Raw genomic sequence first — 20,132 nt, forward strand, 5'->3', positions numbered from 1 at the left:
ATTGCAAGATCGGTGCTCTAACCACTAGGCCACTCCACTCAATGTACAGACTGGGCAAGTTGTTTAAGGTGTTTCATTAAAAACCGTATGCTCCTCTGGTTGCAGTTCCGCATTCCACAACAAAGCTAACTGTTCATAATCCCACTTAGGGGCAAGGATCCTCAAACTGATTTCAAAGAAAGACAGTTTTTTTCTTTGTAAGTGTAAGCATTAAAGTTCCCACTAACAAGTCCACTGCATATTCCCCCAAGGTGAACGCATCCAGTGTTGATGCATAATGCTGAACTTCAGTATATTGAAACAAGTCTGTGGACTGCAGATAGCTCCCTTGTTGGAGGTCTGTAAAAGATTTTAGTGTCCCTTTCTCAGTCACCACGTCAAGGACATAAATCAAGCCCCTTGCATTTCACTGTTTCAGATACAACTTGGAGATCCATGTCCAAATCCATATTCCCCCACAAAGGGAGTAGCATGGTAGACGAAGGAGAAAGCTGCAATTGATACACATCCATCTCCAACCTTGTCCATGGATCACAATAAAGGATGAGATTTTGTGACCACAATCCATGCAACTGCACTCGTATGAAGAAAATAGAGTAAATGAGTGGGATCCACCGGCTGTTGCTCCAATGCCAGTGGGGTAAACAAAAGTAGTCCCATTAATCCAATCCACTAGATGATGCATAATACATGTCACATTATATCTCCACAGATCAGGTAGGGCTAGACCCCCGTGACCTAAAGACAGAGACAATTGCTGCAGTGAAATTCTAGGGGATTTTTGATTATTTCATGGAGAACAAAAACTATTTTTTTAATGTAACACCAGTGATGTTACTGCAGTAGGTCCAGACAGATCTGTTCTTGAAGTAAAGCATTACAAAAAGCTTGCAGAGTTAGAATTTGTGCCAGCAAAGGGTGAGAAAAAAGCCACTGCTGAAGAAAAGCGGTATGATGTGCTATAGTGTTTACACAGAAATGCTGCACAATCTTGGAAGACAATATTTAAGTCTGATGAGACCAACATGAAAGGAACTTTCTGACCTCAGTGCTACGTGTGGCATAAAACCCTACTGACACCATCCCTACGAGGAAAGTATGATGGTGGCAACATTACATTAATGGGGACGCTCTGCAGCAGCAGAGACAGAAAGGCTTGTGAAGATCAAGGAAAATGGATGGTACAATGTACAAGCAGATCCCAGAGAAAAGCTTATCCTCATCTGTCATAGACCTAGAACTGAGAAGAAGATTCACCTCTGAGCAGGACAATGATCCTAAGCACAAAGCAAAAGCAAGAAGTGAATGCTCCGTTAGGCCCAGTCAAAGCCCAGAACTAAAACCAACAGAAAATATATAGCAAAATTGAAGATTACAGTTTAGGCAGCTTGAAAGAGTTTGAGCTATTCTGCCAGGAAAAATGGATAGAAAAATGTACCACTGTTGGTAGATAACACATCTTAAATAACTCATGGCTGTTACTGCTGCAAAAGGGGCTGTGAAGACTTATATAATTTCTTATTCTGAATTACTTTCTGAATATTTCTATAATTGTTTTTCAAAATTGAAAGCGCAGAGTATGCTGTGTATTTCAATGAAAAACATCTATTTTAATGCATTTTGAACTGTATTTTTTAGACATCAAAATGCAAAAAATGTACAAGGGTGTGACAAGGCATTTAACTGTCAAATCTACATGTTCTTTTCCATTGAAAATTTCATTCACACAAAAAGCAGATGTAAGTATGTTCATAAATGTAATATACCAAAAAATGGCTTCAACTGAAGTGTATGCTGGATTTGTACAAAATTAATTCACTTCAGATATCCAATCTCCTTACAAATATCTTTCAAAATCCAGCCAAAGAATCAAAATAATGTGTTGGAAAATGAACGTTGGCAGTAACGCACTGCAACCACAGATTAATGCGTAGAGACTTACAAAATCAAATCGTCAGGAGCATTTTTATTATGCAGTTCTTTGAGTCTCGTCCCTCTGATTCTAAATAGTCTGCAAAGAATCAGAGGGAGGGGTACTCAAAGAGTTGCATAATAAAAACGCTCCTGACGAAGCCGGGGTGAAACAGCCGGTGCTGTACAGCATAGCAGCATCCTTTCAGATAAGTATCTAGGAGAACTTGAATATTAATGGACTTTGAGAAAAAAGAAAAAAATCATTTTTTTTTAAAGTACAAAAAAGGAGTTAATTAAATATTGGAGTTTTTTTTAAAAACTAATGAAGAAGTAGGCAGGTCATTAGTCCAAGTTATAATATAGACGTGACCCGAGCCACTGAAGTTCTTTTTCCTCCTTGTATTTTTCACAGCAAATTAATGGTTACTTGTTAAGTTTCATATAGTGATATTTTCAAAGGAACAAGTAAAGCCAGTGAATATAGTTGTGTACCACTACAGTTGCCTAAAGTCTTTAACAAAACAGGCTAACTATCCAGATAACCGTAGATAAGAGAACAAATCTACTACCTTATCTTCTAGGAAACCCTGATTACAGATGATAAACCTTTGTTGAAAGGGTAATTCCAACCTCACTTTTTTGTCAGTGCATTCAATTATTCTACTCCTTGTTAATGTTTCCTGATTTATAGTGATATCCTCTTTTTCCATCATGAAATATAGACTGACTTACCATTTTGTCTTTTCCTTTAACTTTGGAGGTTGAAAATTACTTTTTGACATTAAGAACAAGGCCCTGAAAAATAAGACATCTGTAAATACCCTTCTTTTTAACAAATAAGTGTTATAATTACACTGCAGACTCCACATAATGCTGATGGTGGGGACCAAAATATTTGACCACATTATAAGTGAATCCGCATTATATGGGGACCAAAGAATAACAAGCAATAGCAAACAAAACCCTTGACCGCAATGTAAGTGATCCCACGTTATATAAATTCTTCAGTGTATCTTAAAATTTTTGCAATTAAAAATATTGAAATGTGAAATATTATATAGCACCTCCCAACACTATCAAGTTAAAACACTACCGAGATGCTCAAGAAACCATCAGGGTCATATACCTGCAAAAAGAAAAAACAACCCAGGATCCAAAGTGCATATGACACTCAAATACACAAGAGCTAAATATCATCAGGTAGCAGATAAAGCCAAGTTTCTTACCTGTAGCAAGTGTTCTCTGAGGATAGTAGGTATATATTCTCACATATGGGCTCCGTGGATGACCACATATGAAAATATTATGCCTGCTTGTCCTTGGAGAAATATTTTACCGCAGATTTCTCAAGTAGGGACAGAAAAATAAGATGGGATCCAAATAATCTGCAACATTACTCTAGGGCCAACACCTTTTGTATCATCTACTAATAAAATCCTCTCCACATCCTAATCTTGACACTCCACCGCTCATTCATGCCAGATGATACGGCCTTCAAATGTGGTCCATCTTCCAACACTATGAAGAACAAAATGTGGGCAACCAACCTACCTCATAGGATGAAGATCAAACATAGGCGGCTGAAGTTCTGCAAGTTCAATTGCTGTAATACCTACTGCCCAGATATCACAAAGCTGGTTGTAGCCCCCATTCTTTTCTACTGCTGCCACTTCTGGGGCCATCCTTAAAATTAGAGAGAAATTTTATACATATACCAAACATGGAGGCAAAGTTGTACCTTTTTGAGGTTAACTTTTATGCTTAATTTAATTTGTGAATTGAATCAAATCCCACTGAACAATGCAATATACTATCACATTCCAAAACAGGCAACAAATCTGAATCCATATATCACACACACAAACCTAAAACATGGTGCAATCATTAAAAGGGAGACACCCAATAATACTTGTCTATTACTCTAGGACCCACACCCACTCTCTCAAACCCCTACCACCATTATTCTACAAATGAACCCCACTTAGCATGTAATCTTTCAGAATTCAAAAAAACATGCAATGCACTGCACAATAGCAACATATTGCCAACAACATTACTATCAGGTTACTTTCAACAAACATCTTATTAAAAGATTAATTTGCCATTTTATCACATCAGACAAATCTGCTTAATTCTGAAACAGAACCGTTATCACATGAGTTCAATTTACATATTAAGGAACAGTAAAGTAAAGTTTCAAGCTACACAGAGACCAACATTACTATCAACCTTATGGCAGTAATCTAGAAAGGTAGGGAACAGATTTTTTGTATTTTGACTGGCTGAGTCCCAATGCTCTTTCACATTAGAGGCTGCCTCCTTTTCTAGATATTCACTTCGGTAATTTTAAAATCATTTGTTCTGCTTTATGTTTACTGGTAAAATGGAAATCTTACCAATTCATGTCATGAGCATTATGCTACTTGATGTATAGAAAATGATACAAAGAATTGGGGTCACTCACTAACACCTCAAACTTACTCAACAAATGCACCCATATAACATTTCAATCACTGTCAAATATCACATGCATGTGAAATGAAGCAAATTGATGAGGCAAGACTTCCCTTGGCTGAACCCATGCTCTGTCCAATTAAACCATATTTGTCTACGTGTTCTGTAATTTTATTCTTTATAATAGTTTCCACTATTTGCCCGGCACCAACGTCAGGCTTACCGGTCTATAATTTCCCAGATCACCCCTAGAACCATTTTTAAAAATCGGTGTCACATTGGCCACCCTTCAATCTTCATGTACCAAGGGCACCACTTCTGATATAAATTTTTCACTTTTGTAGCTTCTTCTCTAAGTTTTATTTGACCATAATTTTTTTTAATAAAGTTAAATGCTGATGCATTGGATTTCCTGTGTGTACTCTAGTTATTAAATCAAATCTGATCATGTAATCATCATTGTTGTCAAGTGGCCTTAGCACCATTACATGCAGTCCACTGAGGACTAGATCTAGAATTGCAACCCCTCTAGTTTCTGAACCAGCTGCTCCATAAAGCAGTCCTTTATTTCATCTAGAAACTTTACCTCCCTGCTGTTACATTTATCTAATCAATTTTGGGGTAACTGAAACCACCCATTATTATTACTCTTTTCTTTTTTTTTTTTTTTAGCTTCCCTAATTTCTGCTGGGGGCTAGGGATACCCCATCAGTGAGAACAAGCAGCCTGCTTGTCCTCGGAGAAAGCGAATGCTACATACCTGTAGAAGGTATTCTCCGAGGACAGCAGGCTGATTGTTCTCACTGATGGGTTGACGTCCTCGGCAGCCCCCTCCATCGGAAAGTTTACTAGCAAAGGCCTTTGCTAGTCCTCGCGCGCCCATGCGCACCGCGCATGCGCGGCCGTCTTCCCGCCCGAAACCGGCTCGAGCCGGCCAGTCCAGTATGTAGCAAGACAATACACTTCAAGGGAAGACAACTCCAAAGGGGAGGCGGGCGGGTTTGTGAGAACAATCAGCCTGCTGTCCTCGGAGAATACCTTCTACAGGTATGTAGCATTCGCTTTCTCCGAGGACAAGCAGGCTGCTTGTTCTCACTGATGGGGTATCCCTAGCCCCCAGGCTCACTCAAAACAACAACCATGGTCAATTGGGCCTCGCAACGGCGAGGACATAACTGAAATTGACCTAAAAAATTTACCAACTAACTGAGAGTGCAGCCTGGAACAGAACAAACAGGGCCCTCGGGGGGTGGAGTTGGATCCTAAAGCCCAAACAGGTTCTGAAGAACTGACTGCCCGAACCGACTGTCGCGTCGGGTATCCTGCTGCAGGCAGTAATGAGATGTGAATGTGTGGACAGATGACCACGTCGCAGCTTTGCAAATTTCTTCAATGGAGGCTGACTTCAAGTGGGCTACCGACGCAGCCATGGCTCTAACATTATGAGCCGTGACATGACCCTCAAGAGCCAGCCCCGCCTGGGCGTAAGTGAAGGAAATGCAATCTGCTAGCCAATTGGATATGGTGCGTTTCCCTACAGCCACTCCCCTCCTATTGGGATCAAAAGAAACAAACATTTGGGCGGACTGTCTGTGGGGCTGTGTCCGCTCCAGGTAGAAGGCCAATGCTCTCTTGCAGTCCAATGTGTGCAGCTGACGTTCAGCAGGGCAGGAATGAGGACGGGGAAAGAATGTTGGCAAGAATTGACTGGTTCAGATGGAACTCCGACACGACCTTTGGCAAGAACTTAGGGTGAGTGCGGAGGACTACTCTGTTATAATGAAATTTGGTGTAAGGGGCCTGGGCTACCAGGGCCTGAAGCTCACTGACTCTACGAGCTGAAGTAACTGCCACCAAGAAAATGACCTTCCAAGTCAAGTACTTCAGATGGCAGGAATTCAGTGGCTCGAAAGGAGGTTTCATCAGCTGGGTGAGAACGACATTGAGATCCCATGACACTGTAGGAGGCTTGACAGGGGGCTTTGACAACAGCAAGCCTCTCATGAAGCGAACAACTAAAGGCTGTCCTGAGATCGGCTTACCTTCCACATGGTAATGGTAAGCACTGATTGCACTAAGGTGAACCCTTACAGAGTTGGTCTTGAGACCAGACTCGGACAAGTGCAGAAGGTATTCAAGCAGGGTCTGTGTAGGACAAGAGCGAGGATCTAGGGCCTTGCTGTCACACCAGACGGCAAACCTCCTCCAATGGAAGAAGTAACTTCTCTTAGTGGAATCTTTCCTGGAAGCAAGCAAGATGCGGGAGACACCCTCTGACAGACCCAAAGAGGCAAAGTCTACGCCCTCAACATCCAGGCCGTAAGAGCCAGCGACTGGAGGCTGGGATGCAGAAGTGCCCCTTCGTCCTGTGTGATGAGGGTCGGAAAACACTCCAATCTCCACGGTTCTTCGGAGGACAACTCCAGAAGAAGAGGGAACCAGATCTGACGCGGCCAAAAAGGAGCAATCAGAATCATGGTGCCTCGGTCTTGCTTGAGTTTCAACAAAGTCTTCCCCACCATACAGCAGACCCTCCCCCCAGTCCAGGAGGAAGGCATCCGATGCCAGTCTGCCGTGGGCCTGAAGCCTGGAACAGAACTGAGGGACTTTGTGGTTCACTCGAGATGCGAAGAGATCTACCAAGGGGGTGCCCCACACCTGGAAGATCTGTCGTACCACACGGGAATTGAGCGACCACTCGTGAGGTTGCATAATCCTGCTCAACCTGTCGGCCAGACTGTTGTTTACGCCTGCCAGATATGTGGCTTGGAGCCCCATGCCGTGACGGCGAGCCCAGAGCCACATGCTGACGGCTTCCTGACACAGGGGGCGAGATCCGGTGCCCCCCTGCTTGTTGACATAGTACATGGCAACCTGGTTGTCTGTCTGAATTTGGATAATTTGGTGGGACAGCCGATCTCTGAAAGCCTTCAGAGCGTTCCAGATCGCTCGTAACTCCAGAAGATTGATCTGCAGATCGCGTTCCTGGAGGGACCAGCTTCCTTGGGTGTGAAGCCCATCGACATGAGCTCCCCATCCCAGGAGGGACGCATCCGTGGTCAGCACCTTTTGTGGCTGAGGAATTTGGAAGGGACGTCCCAGAGTCAAATTGGAGCAAATCGTCCACCAATATAGGGATTTGAGAAAACTCGTGGACAGGTGGATCACGTCCTCTAGACCCCCGGCGGCCTGGTACCACTGGGAGGCTAGGGTCCATTGAGCAGATCTCATGTGAAGGCGGGCCATGGGAGTCACAAGAACTGTGGGGGCCATGTGGCCCAGCAATCTCAACATCTGCCGAGCTGTGATCTGCTGGGACGCTCGCACCCGCGAGACGAGGGACAACAAGTTGTTGGCTCTCATCTCTGGGAGATAGGCGGGAGCCGTCCGAGAATCCAGCAGAGCTCCTATGAATTCGAGTTTCTGCACTGGGAGAAGATGGGACTTTGGATAATTTATCACAAACCCCAGTAGCTCCAGGAGGCGAATAGTCATCTGCATGGACTGCAGGGCTCCTGCCTCGGATGTGTTCTTCACCAGCCAATCGTCGAGATATGAGAACACGTGCACCCCCAGCCTGCGAAGTGCCGCTGCTACTACAGCCAAGCACTTTGTGAACACCCTGGGCGCAGAGGCGAGCCCAAAGGGTAGCACACAGTACTGGAAGTGGCGTGTGCCCAGCTGAAATCGCAGATACTGTCTGTGAGCTGGCAGTATCGGGATGTGAGTGTAGGCAACCTTCAAGTCCAGAGAGCATAGCCAATCGTTTTGCTGAATCATGGGGAGGAGGGTGCCCAGGGAAAGCATCCTGAACTTTTCTTTTACGAGATATTTGTTCAGGGCCCTTAGGTCTAGGATGGGACGCATCCCCCCTGTCTTCTTTTCCACAAGGAAGTACCTGGAATAGAATCCCAGCCCTTCCTGCCCGGATGGCACGGGCTCGACCGCATTGGCGCTGAGAAGGGCGGAGAGTTCCTCTGCAAGTACCTGCTTGTGCTGGAAGCTGTAAGACTGAGCTCCCGGTGGACAATTTGGAGGTTTTGAGGCCAAATTGAGGGTGTATCCTTGCCGGACTATTTGCAGAACCCACTGATCGGAGGTTATGAGAGGCCACCTTTGGTGAAAAGCTTTCAACCTCCCTCCGACTGGCAGGTCGCCCGACACTGACACTTGGATGTCGGCTATGCTCTGCTGGAGCCAGTCAAAAGCTCGCCCCTTGCTTTTGCTGGGGAGCCGCGGGGCCTTGCTGAGGCGCACGCTGCTGACGAGAGCGAGCGCGCTGGGGCTTAGCCTGGGCCGCAGGCTGTCGGGAAGGAGGATTGTACCTACGCTTACCTGAAGCATAGGGACCAGTCTTCCTTCCCCCGAAAAATCTTCTACCTGTAGAGGTAGATGCTGAAGGCTGCCGGCGGGAGAACTTGTCGAATGCGGTGTCCCGCTGGTGGAGAGACTCTACCACCTGCTCGACTTTTTCCCCCAAAATGTTGTCCGCACGGCAAGGCGAGTCCGCAATCCGCTGCTGGATTCTATTCTCCAGGTCGGCGGCACGCAGCCATGAGAGCCTGCGCATCACCACACCTTGAGCAGCGGCCCTGGACGCAACATCAAAAGTGTCATAAACTCCTCTGGCCAGGAATTTTCTGCACGCCTTCAGCTGCCTGACCACCTCCTGAAAAGGCTTGGCTTGCTCAGGGGGAAGAGCATCAACCAAGCCCGCCAACTGCCGCACATTGTTCCGCATGTGTATGCTCGTGTAGAGCTGGTAAGACTGGATCTTGGCCACGAGCATAGAAGAATGGTAGGCCTTCCTCCCAAAGGAGTCTAAGGTTCTAGGGTCTTTGCCCGGGGGCGCCGAAGCATGCTCCCTAGAACTCTTAGCCTTCTTTAGGGCCAAATCCACAACTCCAGAGTCGTGAGGCAACTGAGTGCGCATCAGCTCTGGGTCCCCATGGATCCGGTACTGGGACTCGATCTTCTTGGGAATGTGGGGATTACTTAATGGCTTGGTCCAGTTCGCAAGCAATGTCTTTTTCAGGACATGATGCAAGGGAACAGTGGACGCTTCCTTAGGTGGAGAAGGATAGTCCAGGAGCTCAAACATTTCAGCCCTGGGCTCGTCCTCCACAACCACCGGGAAGGGGATGGCTGTAGACATCTCCTGGACAAAGGAAGCGAAAGACAGACTCTCAGGAGGAGAAAGCTGCCTTTCAGGAGAGGGAGTGGGATCAGAAGGAAGACCCTCAGACTCCTCGTCAGAGAAATATCTGGGGTCTTCTTCGTCCTCCCACGAGGCCTCACCCTCGGTGTCAGACACAAGTTCACGGACCTGTGTCTGCAACCTCGCCCGGCTCGACTCCGTGGAGCCACGTCCACGATGGGGGCGTCGAGAGGTAGACTCCCTCGCCCGCATCGGCGAAGCTCCCTCCGCCGACGTAGTCGGGGAGCCTTCCTGGGAGGTGGCCGCGGTCGGCACCGCACGCGGTACCGACGTCGGGGACCTCAACCTGGGCGATGGACCAGCCGGCGCCACGCTCGACGGTACCGGAGGCGCAAGCACCGCCGGTACCGGAGGGGTAGGGCGCAACAGCTCTCCCAGAATCTCTGGGAGAACGGCCCGGAGGCTCTCGTTCAGAGTGGCTGCAGAAAAAGGCTGAGAGGTCGATGCAGGCGTCGACGTCAGAACCTGTTCCGGGCGAGGAGGCTGTTCCGGGCTGTCCAGAGTGGAGCGCATCGACACCTCCTGAACAGAGGGTGAGCGGTCCTCTCGGTGCCGATGCCTGCTGGGTGCCGAATCCCTCGGCGACCCAGAGCTCTCGGTGCCGACACGGGGAGGAGACCGGTGTCGATGCTTCTTCGACTTCTTCCGAAGCATGTCACCGGAGCTCCCCGGCACCGACGAGGAGGACGTAGAATCCATCCGTCGCTTCCTCGGGGCCGAGACCGAAGAGGGTCGATCCCGGGGGGGCTGTACCGCAGGAGCCCTCAGGGTAGGAGGAGACCCACCCGAAGGCTCACCGCCACCAGCAGGGGAATGGACAGCCCTCACCTGCACTCCTGACGATGCACCTCCGTCCGACGACATCAGCAGACGAAGTCTCGGTACCACCGACGTCGATGCAGTCGCCCGATGCCTCGGCGCCGATGCAGAGGTCCGATGCCTCGATGCAGTCGATGGAGCGGCAGCCAAGGAAGATGGTCCGGACGCTGACGACGTCGATGCACTCGATGCCTCCGGTGCCGATGTCGACGAAGAGCCCGAGAACAAAACGTTCCACTGGGCTAATCTCGCTACCTGAGTCCGCCTTTGTAACAGGGAACACAGACTGCAGTTCTGAGGGCGGTGCTGGGCCCCTAGACACTGAAGACACGCAGAGTGCCTATCAGTGAGCGAGATTACCCGGGCGCACTGGGTGCACTTCTTGAAGCCGCTGGAAGGCTTCGATGTCATGGGCGGAAAAATCACGCCGGCGAAATCAAAGGCCGAAATGGCGAAAATTGAAGCACCAAAATTTAAAGGGAGAAAAATCTCGACCGAGGCCAAACTAGGCCTACCCCGACGACGAAAGAAAACTTACGGGGCAAAAGTCTGTGAAAATTTACGGGAAGGGCAGAAAACCCGAAAGGGTCTTCCGGAACACTTCCGGAGCGCTTCCCGAACTTTTTTAAAGAAAAACAAGGAAAAAACACGTCGAAAAGGACGCGCGAGGTCGACTCTCTGGGGCACGAACGGCGTAACACGACCGTACCGAGCGCGGACGAAAGAAGACTGGCCGGCTCGAGCCGGTTTCGGGCGGGAAGACGGCCGCGCATGCGCGGTGCGCATGGGCGCGCGAGGACTAGCAAAGGCCTTTGCTAGTAAACTTTCCGATGGAGGGGCTGCCGAGGACGTCAACCCATCAGTGAGAACAAGCAGCCTGCTTGTCCTCGGAGAAACTAAGATAGACAGGAAGGAATTTGGAGTTTGCAGTTTCTGTATGCTATATCTTTGATTCCTGGCAACTGTGCTTACACCAAACTTGCATGCAGAGATACATCGATCTCCAGTAGGCAAATCAAAGCTAAGTGGTTCTATTTACCTTTGCTGAATGTCGTCCGTCCATATCTTTGGGAAACAAAGAATTATAAAAGCATTGGCTAGCAGTATAAACTGCAGGCTAGCCCACAGTACAGACTGCCTAGTGACCTGGTAGGGCAGGTAGTATAGGCTGTGAACCAGTAAAGAGTCTGCAGGAATAGGCTGTCTAGTGACCTGGCAGGCCTTAGAGACTGTAGGTTAGTTGTGCACAGAACTCACAGTATAGGCAGATGTCTAGCAGTTCTTATCATAGTAACATAGTAGATGACGACAGAGAAAGACCTGCATGGTCCATCCAGTCTGCCCAACAAGATAAACTCATATGTGCTACCTTTTGTGTATACCTGACCTTGATTAGTATCTGCCATCCTCACGGCACAGACCTTAGAAGTCTGACCAGAACTAGCCCCGCCTCCCAACCACCAGCCCCGCCCTTCATCACCGGCTCTGCCACCCAATCTCCGCTAAACTTCTGAGGATACCTTCCTTCTGAATAGGATTCCTTTATGTTTATCCCACGCATTTTTGAATTCCGTTACCGTTTTCATCTCCACCACTTCCCACGGGAGGGCATTCCAAGCATCCACCACTCTCTCCGTGAAAAAGTACTTCCTGACATTTTTCTTGAGTCTGCCCCCCTTCAATCTCATTTCATGTCCTCTAGTTCTACCGCCTTCCCATCTACGGAAAAGGTTTGTTTGCGGATTAATACCTTTCAAATATCTGAACGTCTATATCATATCACCCCTATTTCTCCTTTCCTTCAGGGTATACATGTTCAGGTCAGTAAGTCTCTCCTCATACGTCTTGTAATGCAAATCCCATACCATTCTCATAGCTTTTCTTTGCACTGCTTCAATTCTTTTTACATCCTTAGCAAGATACGGCCTCCAAAACTGAACACAATACTCCAAGTGGGCCCTCATCAGCGACTTATACAGGGGCATCAACACTTCCTTTCTTCTGCTGGTCACACCTCTCTCTATACAGCCTAGCAACCTTCTAGCTACGGCCACCGCCTTGTCGCACTGTTTCATCACCTTCAGATCCTATCACCCCAAGATCCCTCTCCCCGTCCGTACATATCAGACTCTCACCGCCTAACACGTACGTTTCCCATGGATTTCTATTCCCTAAGTGCATCACTTTGCATTTCTTCGCATTGAATTTTAATTGCCAAAGCTTAGACCGTTCTTCTAGCTTCCGCAGATCCTTTTTCATGTCCTTTTTCATGTCCACTCTGCTACAAATCTTAGTATCGTCCGCAAAAAGGCAAACTTTACCTTCTAACCCTTTGGCAATGTCACTCACAAATATATTGAACAGAATTGGCCCCAGCACTGATCCCTGAGGCACTCCACTACACACCTTTCCCTCATCCGAGCAAATTCCAATAACCACCACCCTCTGGCGTCTGTCCGTCAACCAGTTCCTAATCCAGTTCACCACGTCAGGTCCTATCTTCAGCCTGTCCAGTTTATTTAAGAGCCTCCTGTGGGGAACCGTGTCAAAAAGCTTTGCTGAAATCTAGGTAGATTATGTCTATATCACGTTTTTCTAGAAATTTTATTAAATCAAATTTGGAATCATTACCAAGCAAATTCATTACTCCTCCTTCAGAAAACAGAGTTCAACAGTTTCCATTCTCGTCACTAATTTCCAGATGTCAGCCACTGCAATATCAGACGGAATTTGCTCTACAGGCCCAAAATCCAAATCAGTGTGTAGCATGGGAGATGGTATTTTACACCCGGAAATGGGGATTTGAGGAGCCTCATTTGATTCAACCCCAGAACCAACAACTCCAAACAAGTAATCATTCACAGAAGACTCTCCCTTGGACTTATTTAAAGAAGTCATGGGCAAAGGTGAGAGTAAAGGGGGCCCTCTAGGCTAAGAGAAGCACCTGAATTGGAATTAGGAATTGAAGATGTTACTACAGGGCCTTCTGGGGCTGCTCTTACTTGTATATGCCTATCCATCGGGCCAGCAGATTCGTAAAGGGTGCAAAGCCATCCTTGTTCTTTCTCAAAACTAGACAAGAAAATTGAAAAACTACTCACAAAGTCCTGTGTTGAAAAAAGAGGTATGATAATATCTGGGCACAGTAACCGGCCTCCTACAGGCTCCAAAGGAACAGGCCTCTTTGGTCACACCCCTGCAGCCACACACTGCTGTGTTGAAAAGTTCTTCGGGCAAGGATCTCCTGTCCCAGGTTGTCCCAGCAGTTGCCCCATCTTCAAGGAACTCCTTCACAAGTGTCACGCAGACAAACACAACAAACTCCAACTATCACAGATTCCTTTGAGGGGAGGGTTGTCGAGAATTGGACGATGTCCAATATTTCTGCCCTGGACTCCTCCCCCATCTCTTACTTAAATGGAACAACCTCATTTTCAGCACAAGACTGATGAATGACCTCCTCAGGAGAGCCTTTTCTTCTCATGCCGAGCAGATGGATATGATGGTAAGTCAGCTGAACCTTCTACAGAGAATACATTTGGCTCATAATCAGATACCCAGAAACGCTCACTCAAAACCAGAAAAATACTTCAAAGAGATGTCTGAGTCTCTGTTCGTTTCAGCTGACATCAGCATGTGGCTTTGGCGGTAGGCACCAACACTGAGGATCTCCAATGACACTGAAGCTTCCTCCCCCAATATGACAGCAGATATTGGCCCTGATGCCCTTGGAGGTTGTGTCAATGCCTCCCCAGAAGGCAGAGTGTGAATCTATAGGACCAGTTGGATCTCTGCATCAATGCTTATGATGTTCAGGCCAGAACATCATGCTTTATCAAAGAAGTGTTCCATCCACTCACCAAATCTCAAGAGTGGCTCCTCAAAGACTGCCATTAATAAATGATGCGAGGAATGCAGGCGTGATCATGCTCTTCTGAGTCACTTCAGTATTGGATGCTAGGTCTTGGGTCCCTGGAGGCTGTTGTGCCCCCTCTCATACATGAGCAACCCTCACATTAGGGGCACTTTGAGGACACTGGTGACCTTGATGCTCTTGGCATCATGCTCTGATGAATGAAGTTGATACATTTCAGCCTCCACCTGATGTTCAGCATCACAAGTCCTTGGCACTGATGTTGAGGACAAATCTTTTTTCCACTTCAGGAAAGATCTGGATGATGACCAATCTTGATGGCTAGACTACCAGAAATTTTGGGGGGACCAGGGAATTTGTGCATGGCAGAGAGGGTCGCAGTCCACTGACCATCAGGGATTATTATTATTATTTTTTTTAATATAAAGGGAAGGGAGATGTCAGTCATGTGGGGGTGGGGCGAGTGCCACTAGACTTCAAGGATATGTTTGAGAAAGAGGGGCAGGAAGAGGTATCAAGTTGGGATGTTTGTCATGGCACACGTTAAGGGGCATGTTGCCAGTGCATAATTTTTTATTTATTTAATTATATTTTTTTAAATATAAGTACATAAGTAATGCCACACTGGGAAAAGACCAAGGGTCCACTGAGCCCAGCATCCTGTCCAAGACAGCAGCCAATCCAGGCCAAGGGCACCTGGCAAGCTTCCCAAACATACAAACATTCTATACATGTTATTCCTGGAATTGTGGACCTTTCCTGTCAAGTGTTTGAGCCAAATCACTGCTTGGGCTTTGACATGAAAGCTGATATTTTACACTGAGCCACAGATTACTGCCATGATAATGTAGCAGTAACTTGATGCTCATTAGTTTGAGCATACTGCAGCAATTTTTTAGTGATAATTTTGAAGTAGTGAAGACTATCACGAACCTTTGAGCATCAGCACCTCAGCAAGTCATGAGTAGATTGGGACCTAACAGCTTTTAGCGAGTAGTGTGTAACATGGGACTTAAAACAGTTTGCAGTTTTAATACTTTCGCTCTCTGTTGTTCAACTTTGTAAAGAGCACCATAATTTTACCTTTTTTTGTTTTTTTCCTTGTATGTTTTTTTCAGTTTGCAGTTTTAATACTTTCTCTCTCGGTTGTTCAACTTTGTAAAGAGCACCATAATTTTACCTTTTTTTGTTTTATTCCTTGTATGTTTTTTTCCCCTTTTATCATAGTATTAACTGCTTTGATACTTTTATTTGAAATGAATGGCTGCAAATCAAGTGTATGAAACTAAACAAGGACAGGTTTATAGCAGTTGGGGGGTGTATGGTGAGGAAGGTAAAATTATGTATAATCATACCTGATAATTTTCTTTCCATTAATCATAGCTGATCAATCCATAGACTGGTGGGTTGTGTCCATCTACCAGCAGGTGGAGATAGAGAGCAAACTTTTGCCTCCCTATATGTGGTCATGTGCTGCCGGAAACTCCTCAGTATGTCGATATCAAAGCTCCATCCGCAGGACTCAGCACTTAGAGAATTACACCCACGAAGGGACACTCTGCCCAGCTCACCACCGCCGAAACGGGGGAGGGGAAATAACCCAGCTCATCCCCACACAAGTGGGGGAGGGGAATCCGTCCAGCTCATCCCCGCGGAGCGGGGGAGGGACACCACACCCGCCGATGCGGGGGGATCTGGCTTATCCTGCAACCGCAACCGCGGGAGGAGCTGACTGACCCTAACACCGCCGAAGCGGGAGGGGTACAAAGCTGCCCTACAGCCGCACGAAGCGGGAGGGAGTGCCGGCAGAATTTTAAGTCTCAATCCAGCCCCGTAAAACGGAGGGGAGAGGAATGCAGCAGCTCACTGTAACACAAACTCGTCTTAACTCTTGAAGAATCCAAGTGAAAAAAAAAAAACTTGAACACGAAGTCTTTCTGAAGTAACTGAAGACTAAACTTGAACCTGAAATGCAACCAGAATAAAAACAGTACAGATATCTGGGAGGGGCTATGGATTGATCAGCTATGATTAATGGAAAGAAAATTATCAGGTATGATTATACATAATTTTACCTTCCATATCATCAAGCTGATCAATCCATAGACTGGTGGGATGTACCGAAGCAGTACTCACCCAGGGCGGGACATTGAAATCCCTGACCTCAACACTGAAGCTCCAAACCGGGCCTCCGCCCGTGCAGCCACAGTCAAACGGTAATGCTTGGAGAATGTATGAGCCGAAGCCCAAGTTGCCGCCTTGCATATCTCTTCCAAGGAGACGGATCCGGCCTCTGCCATCGAGGCCGCCTGAGCTCTCGTGGAGTGAGCCTTCAGCTGGATAGGCAGCACCTTCCCCGCGGCCACATAAGCCGCTGCAATGGCTTCCTTGACCCATCTTGCCACTGTAGGCTTAGCAGCCTGCAGACCCTTACGAGGACCTGCAAACAGGACAAACAGATGATCCGATTTCCGGAAATCATTGGTCACTTCCAAGTATCTGATGATGACTCGTCTCACATCCAGATATTTAAGAGCAGAGTACTCCTCTGGGTAGTCCTCCCTACGAAAGGAAGGGAGACAGAGCTGCTGATTCACATGGAAGCGAGAAACAATCTTGGGCAGGAAGGAAGGCACTGTGCGAATAGTCACTCCTGCCTCAGTGAACTGCAGAAAAGGCTCTCGACATGAGAGCGCCTGGAGCTCGGAAACTCTTCTGGCTGAAGTGATAGCCACCAAAAAGACTGCTTTCAACGTCAGGTCTTTCAGAGATGCCCTCGACAAGGGTTCAAAAGGCGGCTTCTGCAATGCTCTTAGTACCAGGTTGAGATTCCACGCAGGCACCACTGAGTGCAGAGGAGGGCGCAGGTGATTAACTCCCTTGAGAAAGCGCACCACATCTGGCTGCGAAGCCAGGGAAGCACCCTTCAGGCGGCCCCTGAAGCAAGCCAGAGCCGCTACCTGGACTTTAAGGGAACTGAGCGACAGGCCTTTCTCCAGACCTTCTTGCAGGAACGCCAACACTGAAGAAATTGGAGCAGTGAAGGGAGAAAGTGAGCCTGCTTCACACCACGCTGCAAAGATACGCCAAACCCTGGCGTAAGCAGTAGAAGTAGAGCGCTTCCTCGCTCTCAGCATAGTGGCGATGACCTTGTCTGAGAAGCCCTTCTTCCTCAGACGCTGCCGCTCAATAGCCAGGCCGTAAGACCAAAGGGGGAGGGATCCTCCATCACCACGGGACCCTGATGTAACAGGCCCTGCTCCACTGGCAGCCGCAGAGGATCGTCGACTGAGAGCCTGATCAAGTCCGCATACCAGGGACGCCTGGGCCAATCCGGACCCACCAGGATTACCCTGCCGGGATGCTTTGCCACCCGGTCTAGCACCCTGCCCAACATGGGCCAGGGCGGGAACACATAGAGAAGCTCTTGTGTCGGCCACTGTTGGAGAAGAGCATCTACTCCCAGGGATCGAGGGTCCCGTCCTCTGCTGAAAAAGCGCGGCACTTGGCAATTGGCCGATGACGCCATCAGATCTAGGCTCGGCTGGCCCCAGCGCTTCGTGATGTCCAAGAACGCCTGAGCAGATAGCTGCCACTCTCCGGGCTCCAAGGTATGGCGACTGAGAAAGTCCGCCTTGACATTCATGACTCCGGCAATGTGGGCCGCTGAAAGCTGCTCCAGGTTCGCTTCCGCCCACTGGCAAAGATTCATAGCCTCCTTGGCTAGAGGGGCGCTCTTGGTACCTCCCTGGCGGTTGACATAGGCCACAGCCGTGGCATTGTCCGACAGGACCCGTACAGGCTTCAACACCAGTACCGGGATGAACTCCAAAAGCGCCAACCGAATGGCTCTGAGTTCCAGGAGGTTGATAGACCACTTTGCCTCTGCAGGAGACCAGAGCCCCTGCGCTGTCCTTCCCAAGCAGTGGGCTCCCCAGCCCGACAACGAGGCATCCGTCGTGACGACAATCCACTCTGGGGTCACCAGAGGCATTCCCGCAGACAACTTGTCTGTCTGCATCCACCAGCTCAGCGCCTTGCGCACTGCTGGGTCCAAGGGAAGGCGCACAGCATAATCCTCCGACATCGGAGTCCAGCGCTGCAGCAAAGAGTGTTGAAGTGGTCTCATATGAGCCCTGGCCCAGGGCACAACTTCCATCGTGGCCGTCATAGAGCCCAACAGCTGCACATAGTCCCAAGCCCGAAGGGGAGAGGCTACTAGGAACTGGTCCACCTGAGCCTGAAGTTTGACAATCCGATTGTCTGGCAGGAACACTCTGCCCACTTGGGTGTCGAATCGAACTCCCAGGTACTCCAGGGACTGAGTCGGGCGCAGCTGGCTCTTCTCCCAGTTGATGATCCATCCCAGGGAGCTCAAAAGAGCAACTACCCGGTCCACAGCTTTGCCGCACTCTGCATAAGAGGGGGAGCAGTAGCCAACCCAAAAGGGAGGGCTCTGAACTGGAAGTGTCGTCCCAGGACTGGAAAACGCAGAAAGCGTTGATGAGGAGGCCAGATGGGAATATGCAGGTACGCTTCCTTGATGTCCAAGGATGCCAGGAACTCTCCTGCCTTCACTGCCGCTATAACAGAGCGGAGAGTCTCCATGCGAAAGTGCCGCACTTTCAAGGCCCGATTGACCCCTTTGAGGTCGAGGATAGGCCGGACAGAACCTCCTTTCTTTGGTACCACAAAGTAAATGGAGTAACGTCCCTTGCCAAGCTGACTTTCTGGCACCGGAACGACCGCGCCCAGGCGGATCAGATTGTCCAAAGTCTGCTGCACTGCCACAGCTTTGACCGGAGACTTGCAGGGAGAGAGTACAAACCCGTCTTTTAAGGGTCGGCAGAACTCTAGTTTGTAGCCGTCTCTGATGACTTCCAGCACCCACGCGTCTGAAGTTATTGTGGTCCACTCGCCCAGAAACGAGGACAGCCGTCCTCCAATCTGCACTGGGGCGTGGACCAAGACCCCGTCATTGGGTACGAGACCCTGGGGGAGGACCGGAGGGAGCACCTCCGGGACGGCGGTCTCTGCGAAAGGAATGCTGCTTGGGGGAGAAATTCCTCTTGAAGGAAGAGGGGGCAGAGGAACCCGACTTGCCCGGGCGTTACCAACGGGCTTCCTGCAACCGTCCTCTGGAGGTACCGGGACGAGTACTAGCCCGAGCCCTGACCTCTGGTAATTTCTTGCCCTTAGACGTGCCGAGATCGGTCACGATTTTGTCCAGCTCGACCCCAAAGAGCAGCTTGCCTTTAAAAGGCAACCTAGCCAGGCGGGATTTAGAGGCGTGGTCAGCAGACCAATGTTTCAGCCAAAGCCACCGCCGCGCAGAGATTGTCTGAGCCATGCCTTTCGCTGAGGCCCTCAAGACATCATACCGCAAGTCTGCCAAATAGGCTAAGCCCGATTCCAGGGCCGGCCAATCAGCCCTCAAGGAATGATCCGAGGGGGAAGCCCGCTGCACCATAGTCAGGCACGCCCTGGCCACATAGGAGCCGCAAACTGAGGCCTGCAAACTTAAAGCAGCCGCCTCAAAGGACGACCTTAAGGCCGCCTCCAATCTTCTGTCTTGGGCGTCCTTTAGGGCCGTGCCACCTTCCACCGGCAACGCCGTTTTCTTAGTCACCGCAGTGATTAAAGAATCCACGGTAGGCCACAGATAGGCCTCACGTTCACTCACAGCCAAAGGATAGAGGCGGGACATAGCCCTAGCCACTTTAAGGCTCGCTTCTGGGACATCCCATTGAGCCGAAATTAAGGTGTGCATGGCATCATGCACGTGGAAGGTTCTAGGCGGGCGCTTCGTCCCCAGCATAATGGCAGAGCCAACAGGGGCTGAGGGAGAGATGT

General features: G+C 48.7%; 1 protein-coding gene across 1 annotated transcript in view; it reads right to left on the bottom strand.

The window, feature by feature from the left end:
• The window catches only part of MAP4K5 (mitogen-activated protein kinase kinase kinase kinase 5), a 354,391-nt gene that overhangs the window by 174,124 nt on the left and 160,135 nt on the right, over nucleotides 1-20,132 (bottom strand). Inside the window, exons 9-10 of the mRNA XM_030214063.1 lie at nucleotides 3,466-3,597; nucleotides 2,647-2,709 (exon numbers count right to left, since the gene is read on the bottom strand). Of these exons, the coding sequence (XP_030069923.1) occupies nucleotides 2,647-2,709; nucleotides 3,466-3,597 (195 nt within the window). The remainder of the gene's footprint in view (nucleotides 1-2,646; nucleotides 2,710-3,465; nucleotides 3,598-20,132) is intronic.

This window comes from Microcaecilia unicolor, chromosome 9 (genome assembly GCF_901765095.1).
Source record: "Microcaecilia unicolor chromosome 9, aMicUni1.1, whole genome shotgun sequence".
Classification (NCBI taxonomy): domain Eukaryota; kingdom Metazoa; phylum Chordata; class Amphibia; order Gymnophiona; family Siphonopidae; genus Microcaecilia; species Microcaecilia unicolor.